The 12,699-nt window shown below is 37.8% G+C and overlaps 1 protein-coding gene across 1 annotated transcript in view; it reads right to left on the reverse strand.

Annotated features, from left to right (window-relative positions):
• LACTB2 (lactamase beta 2) overlaps window positions 1-12,699 on the reverse strand; it is a 33,281-nt gene that overhangs the window by 15,461 nt on the left and 5,121 nt on the right. Inside the window, exon 2 of the mRNA XM_036264093.1 lies at window positions 9,252-9,415. Within this exon, the coding sequence (XP_036119986.1) occupies window positions 9,252-9,415 (164 nt within the window). The remainder of the gene's footprint in view (window positions 1-9,251; window positions 9,416-12,699) is intronic.

A 12,699-nucleotide genomic window follows, 5' to 3' on the forward strand; every position in this document is an offset into this window, starting at 1 on the left:
GATGAGCAGGAAGGGAAAAGGTTCAGAGAGGTAGGAGAACAGCATGAGTCAAGTCACAGAAAGGAGAATGAACATGGCATGTGTGCAACAACAGATTGCTACCAATTTGTCTAACGCAAAATACTGGCTGGGAAGAGTAGAGATAGAGTGGGATTAGTCAAGTGAGCTCAGATCCTGGAGGGCCTTAAATTGTCTTTCACAGAAGAGGAATTTATGCTTTGCTGTATGTGGCCCATGTATGCTCTTTAGTAAGAAAATGAAATAGTGTTAAGAGGCTGATCAATAATGACAGCTGTAGTGATCAATACAGCAGTTGCAGGTGGGGAGCCTGGATGGGGAGAGAGAAAAAAAACCAGGAGGGAATGAGCATAATAACCCTGCTGGAATGTAATGCCTATTATGTCAAGGCTGTTAGCTATGGAAATATGAAGGGAGAAAAAGACATTCATAGAAAAATTGACAAGGCATAGAAATCTGACTAAGTATGGAGGATAAAGGACACAGAAATACTTCAATATAATAAAAATAAAATAAAGCAACGGCAACTGGATTTTCCCTCTTCATCCTCAAACTCCATTATTTTGCATCTCTGAGGCTGAAGCAGTAAGAAATAATATGCTATTCTGGGAACTATCTTCATTATAGAGTGACATGGTCAGGGTGTTTTGATTTATTTTTTATTTTAATTTGCATAATTTTGTCTTTCAGTAAAGAAGTGGAAGTATATTTGTATTTATGAGACCTTTGGGAGAATCTTTCCAAAAAACTCATAATTATCTCAGAATTACAAAACAAATGTCATACTGTAAAATAACTTTGTGTCAGTTTTTAAAATTATATGTAAATATGAATTATTTTTAGTCAAAGCTTATTGAGATATAATTCACATACAATGAAATCCACCCCTTTAAAGTGTAAAATTCAGTTTTTTGTTTGTTTTGTTTTTAAATATTTCTTACTTACTGATTCTAGAGACAGAGGAAGAGAGAGGGAGAGAGAGACAGAAACATCGATGAGAGAGAACATCGAGTGGCCGCCTCCTGCATGCCCCCTCTGGGAATTTGGCTCACAACCTGGGCATGTGGCCTGACCAGGGATTGAACCAGCGACCTCTTGGTGTATGGGTTGATGCTCAACCAGTGAGCCACACTGCCTGGGCTCAGTTATTTTTTAAACTACATTCAAAGAACTGTATAACCATCACCACTATCTAATTTTAGGCCACAAAATCCCTCATAGAAACCCCATACCCATTGGTAGTCACTCTCTATTCGCTCCTCCCAGCCCCTGGCAACCACTTACATAATTATTTTAACAGGAGAAAACTTTACTAAGGTCTGAATAATGGATTGATTATAACATCATTGCTAAGGCTAATTATTTAAGTGGATACAAACATGTGATATTATTTATGTGTAATGTTTTTGAATAGAAACACATTCTAATTGAATAGCATACAAGCAAACATTTGACTCCCAGGACTTGAATGTGAAATATGTGATGACGACCCAACTTCAGCTGCAAAATAATAATATCAGATAACAAAATATATCTTACAAGATTTACTCAAAAAAACAAACAAACAAACAAACAAACAAACAAACAACACTCAAGCAGCCTGGGTCTATATAGTTTGCATGTCTAGTAAGCTCCTGGCGCCCTGTAGCCACCAGGAGTTCTGAAATGAAACACTTTTATTTAAAAAATTTGTAAGCAGGTTGTTTCACAGTTACTCTATCTTTTACAGATGGTATTCATAATCTTGGTGTGGCCTATAAAAACAGATTGCTAGTAACTGAAAAGTTTCTGCCATACTAATAAATTACAAAAAAAAAAAATAAACTTCCGGTCAAGATGGCGGCGTAGGTAAACGCAGAATCGCGTCCTCCCACAACCACATCAAAGTTACAACTAAACTACAGAGCAACCATCATTCAGAACCACCTGAAATCAAGCTAAATGGAAGTCCTACAACTAAGGAATTAAAGCAGCAGCCGCATGGAGACTGGTAGGAGGGGCGGAGGTGGACGGGCTGGTCCCACACCCACATGTAGCGGATAAAAATCAGGAGGACACCTCGGCTGGGAAGGTCCTCCCTGAGGACTGAGAGGTCCCCATCCCACACCAGGTGCCCCGCTCAGGGTTGCAGTGCCAGGAAGAGAATCCCCATAACTTCTGGTTGGAAAACCAGCCGGAACTGAGGCTCAGGGAGGCTGACGCTGCTGGAGCCCCAGGCAGCTCCTTAAAGGGCCCGCGCACGGACTTATCGGACTCACTCCCTCTAAGCTTGGAGGGGAGGCAGTTTGAGGGGCGCCAGAGACATACAGGGAAGAACTGAGTTGTTTGGCACTGGAGTGAGGGCTGGAGAGGGGGCTTTCTATGGGACAGTTGTGCAGTCAGAGGCCTTTGTTCCTTTGGTGAGCCCTTCCCCCATGAGGCCGGCAGACAGTTGCCATATCAGGGACTCCAGCAACCTGGCTCACACTGGTTGCCCCGCCCTGGTGATTCCCTGAGGCCCCGCCTTTCAGGCCCACCCAACTGTTGCCAGTTGCTGAACCTTAGGATTGGCCTGTCTTGGATCCTGCTTCAGGTTTTCCTAAATTCTTTCAAACGAGCAGCATCTGGTCTCAACTAGCCCCATACCTGTCGCTAAGTAATACACAGAAACAAACACAGGGAGGCAGCCAAAATGAGGAGACAACGAAACAGGTCCCAAATTAAAGAACAGAAAAAATATCTAGGAAAAGAACTAAGTGAAATGGAGATAAGCAACTTAACAGATGCTGGGTTCAAAACACCGCTTATAAGGATGCTCAATGAACTTAGTGAGAACCTCAGCGAACTTAGTGAGGGCCTCAAGAGTATAAAAAAGGACCAGTCAGAAATGAAGGATGCATAGTCAGAAATGAAGGAAGCACTAACTGAAATAAAGAATAATTTACACAGATTCAATAGTAGAGTAGGTAAAGCCAAGAAGAAAACCACCAATTTGGAATATAAGGAAGCAAAAAACACCCAATCAGAACAGAAAAAAAGAATCCAAGAAAATGAGAATAGTGTAAGGAGCCTTTGGGACAACTTCAAGCGTGCCAACATTCGCATCTTGGGGGTGCCAGAAGGAGAAGAGAGAGAACAAGAAATTGAAAACCTATTTGAAACAATAATGGCAGAAAACTTCCCTAACTTGGCGAAGGAAACAGACATACACGCCCAGGAAGCACATGGAGTCCCAAACAAGATGAACCCCAAGAGGTCCACACCAAGACACATCATTGTCAAAATGCAAAATGTTCAAGACAGAGAGAATCTTACAAGCAGCAAGAGAAAAGCAGTTAGTTACGGTACAAGGGAGTTCCCATAAGACTGTCAGCTGATTTCTCAAAAGAAACTTTGCAGGCCAGAAGAGAGTGGCAAGAAATATTCAGAGTGATGAAAAGCAAGAACCTACAACCAAGATTACTCTATCCTGCCCTGGCCGGTTTGGCTCAGCGGTTAGAGCGTCAGCCTGTGGTCCTGAGAGAGCCGGGTTCGGTTCCCGCTAAGGGCGTGTACCTCGGTTGCAGTTTGTTCCCGGCCCTGGGTCGTGCGGGTGGCAGCCACTCGATGTGTTCCTTTCACATCGATGTTTCTCTCTCTCTCTCTGTTCCTCTCCCTCCCTCCCACTCTACCTGAACAAAAAATGGAAAAATGTACTCGGGTGAGGGAAAAAAAAAAAAAAGATTACTCTATCCTGCAAAGCTGTCCTTTAGAATCGATGGCCATATAAAGAGTTTCCCAGACAAGGAAAAGCTAAAGGAGTTCATCACCACCAAACCATTATTATATGAAATGTTGAAGGGTCTTCTTGAAGAAAAAGATAAAAATGGCAATAAATATATATCTATCGACAATGGAATCTACAGACAAAATGAACAAGCAGAACAGAAACATTCTCATAGATACAGAGAACATTTTGTTGGTTGCCAGATGGAAGGGGTTTTGGGGGAATTGGTGAAAAAGGTGAAGGAGTTAAGAAGTACAAATTGGTTGCTAGACTGACAAACCTCAAAGGGAAGAGGGGTTTGGGGGGTGGGAAGAAATAAGCCAAAGAACTTAAATGCATATATGCATAACCAATGGACACAGACAACAGTGTGGGAAAAGGCAGGAGGTGGGCGTGCGTGGGGAGGAGGGGGTCAATAGTGGAAAAATGAGAAACATCTGTAATACATTCAACAATAAAGATAAAAAAAATACAGAAGAAAGGAAACAATGAGAAAACAAAATGGAACAAGAATGGTAGTGATTAAGGATTTAAGGAATGAAGAAATACATATGACTTTTGGGGGAAGATTCTGAAAGGTACCTCTGGTACAGTTTCAATGATGAACAACTCAAGGTCTGTATGCAGCTTGTCAAACTTCCATAGAGTTCAGAATGAAAAACATCAAGCCACTTCTCAAAGAAAGCATGAAAAGTTTAGCGGCTATAAAGCAGTATCCAATTTCTTCTTGATTTTCTTTAAATTAATCTCATAGGTAATCTATTATGTAAATATTAATTTTTATTTTTTTATTTTATTTTTTTTAGAGAGAGAGGAAGGGAGAGACAGAAAGAAACATCGATGTGACAGAGAAACATTGATTGGCTGCCTTCTTCCTGCATGTTCCTTACTGGGATTGACCCTGAAACCCAGGCATGTGCCCTCACCAGGAACAGAACCAGGATCTCTCAGGTCCATGAGATGACGTTTAATCCACTGAGCCACACTGGCCAGGCAAAATAATATTCATTATTTTAATGGAACCCAAAACTATTTTAATTTTTAATTTAAAAATAGTAAGTCAAATGTCCATTAACAGGATAAACAAATCATGGTGTATTCCTAACATGGATAACTATTGGGCAATAAAAAGGAACAAACTACTGACATGTGAAACATGGGTGAATCTCAAAGACATGATGCTGTGTGAAAAAAGCCAGAGAGTAATTCTGTATGCTTCCATTATGTGACACTTAAAACAGGCAAAACTAATCTACAGTCAAAGCAGGTAAGTGGGTGCTGGAGGTGGAGGGGAATCTCTGGAGAGGGGCACAAAGAGACCTCTTTCTGGGTGTGTTCTTTATCTTGATTGGATTGGTCACATAGGTGTTTACAAACTAAACACTTAAAATGGGTACATTTAATGGGTATGTAAGTTCAAGCTCAATAAAGGTGATTTATGAAGGAGAAAAAGTAGGCTGTAAACATTTTAAGTTTTTTTTAGGATTTTAAAATTCTTTATATTTTCTGTTAGATAAATCATAATATAACCATATACACACAATCTATTTTTCCACTGAATTGCTGCTTCTAGAACATTGTAAATAACACATTTTACATATCATGTAGTGAGTTTTCATTTGCTATTTTTTTACTACACGACATTAAAAATATTTTACTCCACATTTAGGAAGCTTTCATTTTTTCCCCCCACTGGTGTTCTGATTACCTTTCCCCCAACATACATACATACAAACATACATCTATCTATCTATCTATCTATCTATCTATCTATCTATCTATCTATCTATCTATCTATCTTATTGTTGAAAGTATTACAGATGTGCCCCCCTTTTCCTGTTAATCCCCTCCTTCCTGATTCCTCCACCTCCTGCTTTACCCAACCTAATGTCTATGTCTATTGGTTGTGCATAAATGGATATAAGTTCTTCGGTTTATCTCTTCCTGCTCCTCCTCCTCACCCCCCATGCCTCTGAGGTTTATTAGTCAGTCCCCTACTTCCATAACTCTGCATCTCTTTTGGTCAACAGCTTATTCTGTTTATTATATTCCATAAATAAGTGAGATCATGTGGTACGTGTCTTTCTCTGACTGGCTTATTTTGCTTAGCATAATACTCTCCAGGTTCCTCCATGTCATCTCAAAGGGTAAGAGATCTTTCTTTCTTACAGCTGCATAGTATTCCATTGTGTAAATATACCATAGCTTTTTTAACCATTCATCTGTTGATGGACACTTTGGCTATTTCTTGACCTAGGCTATTGTAAATAGTGCTGCTATGAATATAAGAGTGCATATATTCTTCCTGATTGGTGTTTCAGGCTTCTTAGGATATATTCCAAGAAGTGGGATCACTGGGTCAAATGGCAGATCCATTTTTAATTTTTTGAGGAAACACCATATTGTTTTCCATAGTGGCTGCATCAGTTTGCATTCCTACCAGCAGTGTGCTAGAGTTCCCTTTTCTCCACATCCTTGCCAGCACTTGTTTGAGGATTTGTTGATGGCCACCATTCTGGTAGGTGTGAGGTGATATCTCATAGTTGTTTTAATTTGCATCTCTCTGATGATTAGAGAAGTGGAGCATGTTTTCATATGTCTCCTGGCCACTTGTATGTCGTGTTTGGAGAAGTGTCTATTCAGGTCCTCTGCCCATTTTTTAATTGGATTGTTTGTCTTCCTTTTGTTGAGTTGTATGAGTACTCTATATATTTTGGATATTAACCCCTTACCTGATGTATCATTGGCAGATATGTTCTCTCAGAGAGTGGATTCCCTTTTCATTTTGATGCTGGTTTCTTTTGCAGTGCAGAAGCTTTTTAGTTTGTTTGTTTGTTTTTTAATCCTCACTTGAGGATAGTTTTCCATTTATCTTCAGATAGAGTGAGAGAAACAGCGATGTGAGAAAGACACATAGATTGGTTGCCTCCCACAGGACTCTGACCAGGGCTGGGGACCTTACCATAACTGAGGTATGTGCACTTGACTGGAATCAAACCCACGACTCTGTGGTCCATGGCCTGAAGCTCTAATGGCTGAGCAAAACTGGCCAGCGGCTTTTTAGTTTGATGTAGTCCCATTTGTTAATTTTTTCCTTTGTTTCTCTTGCCCTAGGTGATGTATCAGTGAAAATTCTGCCATGTATGATGTCTGAGATTTTTTTCCCCTAATTTTCTTCTAGGATTTTTATGGTTTCACAAGTGACATTTAAGTCTTTTATCCATTTTGAGTTTATTCTTGTATATGGTATAAATTGGTGGTCTAGTTTCATATTTTTGCATGTAACTATCCAATTTCTCCAACACCATTTATTGAAGAGACTGTCTTTTCTCCATTGTATGCTTTTGCCTACTTTGTCAAATATTAATTGTGCATACTGTCTTGGGTTGATTTCTGGGTTCTCTGTTCTGTTCCATTGATCTATATGCCTGTTCTTGTGCCAGTACAAGGCTGTTTTGATTACAGTGGTTTTGAGTATAATTTGATATCTGGTATTGTGCTCCCTTCCACTTTGGTCTTCTTTTTCAAGATGCTGTGGCTATTTGGGGTCTTTTACGGTTCTATATAAACATTTGAAGTATTTGTTCTACATCTGTGAAATATGCTGTTGGTACTTTAACAGGAATTACATTGAATCTGTAGATTGCTTTGGGTAGAATGGACATTTTAATGATGTTGATTTTTCCAATCCATGAACATGGTATATGTTTCCACTTTGTTATATCTTCCTTTATTTATTTTTTCAGTGTTCTGTAGTTTTCTGAGAACAGGTCTTTTACCTCCTTGGTTGAGTTTATTCCCAGGTATTTTTTTGTTATTGTTGTTGTAACAGTAAATGGGATTGTTTTTTTTAGTTTCCCTTTCTGAGTGTTCATTATTGGTGTATAAAAATGCCATCGATTTCTGGATGTTAATTTTGTATCCTGCTAGTTTGCCAAATTCATTTATTAAATCTAGCAGATTTTTGATGGATTCTTTAGGGTTTCCTATGAACAACAACATGTCATCTGCGAATAAAGACAGTTTCACTTCCTCCTTTCCAATCTGGATCTCCTTTATTTTTTTCTTCTTGTCAAACTGCTGTGGCTAAGACTTCCTTACTATGTTAAATAAGAGTGGCAAAAGTGGGCATCCCTGTCTTGTTCCTGTTCTTAAGGGAAATGCTTTTAGCTTTTGCTCACTGAATATAAACATTTTAATTTTTCAAACTGGCCCTCATGCTAAAAGAGTTGACGGAAGCTAATTAAGGACCCTAGCATAGTTTTTTATTTCACAAAATTTAATGGGTAGATAAACAAGAGAAAGAAAGGTGAAGAAAAGTCAGACTGAGAGAGAACTACTTCCATATAGTCCCCTTGGATTGGAAGAAAGGAGGTAAGAGGGCTAGAAAGCTAGGTTAGACAGTTTTCCATAATGAGCAACCTGGTGATATAGGCCAATGTAGCTGAGAATAACTTTCTGGCCCAATTGTAGTCTCAAGGCCTAAAAAGAAAACACTTAGAAAATATTTAAAATTATCAGTTGTGAACGAACATTCTTGACCTCTTTGTCCTTTCTGTGCTTTGAACATGTCAAGCACACCCCCATTCTAGTATCTGCTCCTGCAGTGCCCTTTGCCTGGCATGCCCTCCTCTGATACCTGTATAGTTTACTCCCTCACTCCCTGTCCACCCTAAATATAATAGCTACAGCTCTCTTCTACTTTATTCTCTCTCCCCTTTTCTTCACTTAGCTTTATTTTTCTTCATAGCACCTATCACTATCTGATCTATTATTCATTTACCATTTACCTTCTCTACTAGAATGAAAGTCCCATGAGAGTGGAGTCTTTGTTTTATTGCTATATCCGCTGTGCCAAGAACAGTGCTTGAATTTAGCAATAACTTGAATATTTGTTAAAGGAATGAATGTGTGGGATGGTGGGACAAGGGAATAAGGAGAGAGATGGTAAAGTGTCAGTACTGAATAAATCTCAGGGACAAAGAATTATCAATACAATGATCTTTCATCACTATTATAGTACATCAGATTAACTGCCTTAAAGTTATGAAACACCTGAGATGATGTTTAGAATGTGGACAATAACAGCAACTACCTCAAGTACCAATGTAAAGTATATACTACAGTGCTTGGCACACAGTAAATGCTAAAAAGTGGTTAGCTATAAAATCTGAAGCAGTAACTGTCACACGGACTAAATTAAAACTGACCTTCATCACTGGGCAAAGGGGGAAAATAAGAGGGAGAAGAGATATGAAATAGAAAATAGGACTTTTACTTTTTCCCTTGTTAAAAATGGTCACAGTATTCAAGTTATATTCATTTCTAGTTTTTCTTTTCTATTTTTTGGGGGTTATATTAATTTCTAAAAGTACCATTTAAAAGTAAATATTCAGCAAATTGTTTACTAGCTTACTTAGCTCTGTAACGGAAATTATTCTGAAAACGTAGGTTTCTTCAATGAGCTTAATGAATGTATTCTGCTTACCATTATCAATGTTTTTACAAATATCTCCTATGCCTCCAGTATGATCGCGATGCCAATGAGTCACTATGATTTCCTGGATTGCTGTGCTAAATTCATTCAGAGCCTGCTTTAAACAGATGATATATTCTGGAATTGCTGGTTCTCCAGTGTCAATGAGGATTCTCCTGAAAGTTAAATGGAAGATGATCACACAATTGAAACAGTTAATATTACCATATTCCTCACAGATAATTTACATTTAAGGAACTGCATAAATTGCTTTGCTTTCAAAACCAGCTGTATGTTACTTCAGCTTAACTATAGTAATCTCACTTTAAGAAAGTTCTTATGGCTACATGTAAGTCTGAACAAGGAATAATAGCAATAATATTGAACACTTACCTAGCACAAAATAAATATGGCACTATTCCAAAGTGTTCAATTTAACCATTGTATTCCTCATAACAAATATTTAAGGTAGGTATTTCATTATTATATGCAGAAATTAAGTAACTTGCCCAAGGTTATTCTGCAAATAAATGGCAGAACCAGTATTCAAACCAAGATATTCTGGCACATAAACTATGTGCTTTTATCCATTCTGCCTTTGAGTTCTTTTACAATATCCTCAAATGTCTCAAAGACATAACAGAATCTGATTCAATGGCATCTCTAAAGAAATCTAGTCTTCTGCACTACATACAAAACTTATCCCTGAAGTATTACATTGGCTCCCTTACATATGAAAATGAAAGTACAGAAAACAGAAAAGCATGGAGGAAATGTCTGAGCTGCTGTTTCTTTACTTAGACAACCATATTATTATTTTTCTGCTTGTGGTTCTGAACCTTCATATAGTTTTCCCTTTGTCACTATTTTATGAAATGATGGTCTTTCTCTATGAAGTTTCCCTGAACTAAAGAAATGAGGGTGACATTTTCTCTTCAAAATCCAATTAATAAACTTCGTAATTTATGTTGTTTCATAGTAACATCTCCCTAATTCAAGCATGGGAAAGATGATTAGTCTTGATGAAAAGACTGAGTCATTCCTTCATTTATTAATTTATCAATATTGTTCCTAATTATCTACTGTGTGCTACATATTTTTACATTCAGGTTGAGGGTGGGAAGGGAAAGCTGTGAAAATAAACAATAACAATAACAGTGATAGATAACAGAAATCATTTTGCAGAACATTAAAATGGAAGTAAATGACATGCAGTAACTGGATGGCTATTTTATACTGGATGGTTTGTTTCCCTGACCCACTTCCCTGAGACTCAAAAACAAACTGCCCACTTGCAGGGGGAAGGGCAGTAGCTTTATGATCCACAGGCTTCTAGCTACATCATAAGTTGTGTAGAGCAGTGGCTCTACTTTACAAGTACACAATGTTATAACTGTCCCATCTGGAGTCAGGGAGACCAATTGATTATACTTTCCCAAGAATGCATTATATGATCCTGTTGGCAATGGAAATGTAAGGAGGAGATGATTTAAAGAACATTTAGGAAATAAGTACATACCTATCAATAATTACTTTAAAAGTAAATGCTTCAATCAAAAGAGACAGGGTGTCGCCTGGCTGGAGTGGCTCAACGGACTGAGTATTGTTCCATGGACTGAGAGGTCCTGGTTCAATTTCCGGTCAGGGCAAATGCCCAGGCTGCAGGCTCAATCCCAAGTAGGGGGAGTATGGGAGGCAGCTGATAGATGTTTCTCTCTCATATTAATGTATCTCTCTCTCTCAAAAAAAAAATCAATAAAAACAAACAAAAAAAAGACACAGAGTGTCTAAATGGATAAAAATATAAAGACCCATGTATATGCTACCCATAAGAGACTCACTTCAGATTTTTTTAGATAGAGTGGAAGGGAGGGAGGGGAATAGGTAGAGAGAAAGTGATGTGAGAGAGCAATATCAATTGGTTGCCTCCCACACGACCCTGACCAGGGCCAGGGTTGAACCCGCAACCCAGGTATATCCCCTTGACTGGGAATCGAACTTGAGACCCTTTGGTCTGCAGGCCGAGGCTCTAATTGCTGAGCCAAACTGGTTCGGGCATCACTTCAGATTTAAGACATACCTAAAGTTAGGCAATGGAAAAGATATTCCATGCAAATAGAAATAGAAAGAAAGCTGGGGTAGCAATACTTATATTACACAAAATAGACTTTAAAACTAAGACTGTAACAAGAGACAGAGAAGGGCCTCACACAATGATAAAGGGATCATTTGAATAAGAGGATCTAACATTTGAAAATACCTATGTACCCAACATAGAAGCAACTAAATACATAAAGCAAATATTAACAGACATAAAGGGAGAAATCAACAGTATCCAGTAATGGTAGGGAAATTTAATACCCCATGTACACCAGTGGATAGATCATCAAAATAGAAAATCAATAAGGAAACACTGGCATTAAATGTCACGTTATACCAGTCAGAATTAATAGATATATGGAGAGCACTGAATTCAAAATAGCAGAATATACAGTCTTTTCAAGTGCACATGAAACATTCTGCAGGATAGATCACATGTTAGATCATAAAGCAAGTCTGGTCAAATTTAAGACAAATCACATCAAGCATCTTTTCTGACCACAATGATATGAAACTATAAATTAGTTATAAGAAGAAAACTGAAAAAAAGACAAACACTTGGAGATTAACAATATGCAACTAAAAAAACTATGTCAAGGAAGAAATCAAAGAGAAAATAAAAAAAAATACACTGAGACAAATAAAATTGGAAACACAAGGTTCCAAAATGTGTGGTATGCAGCAAAAGCAATTTTAATAAAAGGGAAATTTACAGTGATACAAGCCTACATCAAGAAACAAGAAAAATCCTAAATAAACAACCTATCTTTACATCTAAAAGAACTAGTAAAAGAACAAAACCCAAAAGTAAGTAGAAGGAAGGAAATAATAAAAGTCAGAGTAATGATAAATGAAATGGAGACTAAAATAAAACAATAGAAAAGATCAATGAAACTAAGAGTTGGTACTTTGAAAAGACAAACAAAACTGATAAACCTTCAATCAGATTCACCAAGAAAAAGAGAGGGCACAGATAAATAAAATTAGAAATGAAAGAGGAGTAACAACTGACATCTCAGAAAAAGGATCATAGAGATTACTATGAACATTATATAGCAACAAAATGGACAACCTAAAAGTTTCTAGAAACAATGTCCTAAGACTGACTCAGGATAAAACAGAAAATCTCAACACACCAATTATTAGTAATGAAATTGAACCAGTAATTAAAAACTCCCAACAAACCAAAGTCCAAGATCAGAAGTCCAAGAAGGTTTCACAGGTGAATTCTGCCAAACATTTAAGGAAGAGTTAATATCTATCCTTCGCAAAACTATCCCAAAAATTGAAGAGAAAGGAATACTTCTAAAGTCATTCTATGAGGCCAGCATTACCCTTATACCCAAATCAGAAAAAGACA

The sequence above is a fragment of the Molossus molossus genome, unplaced genomic scaffold, assembly GCF_014108415.1.
Source record: "Molossus molossus isolate mMolMol1 unplaced genomic scaffold, mMolMol1.p scaffold_m16_p_16, whole genome shotgun sequence".
Taxonomy (NCBI): Eukaryota; Metazoa; Chordata; class Mammalia; order Chiroptera; family Molossidae; genus Molossus; species Molossus molossus.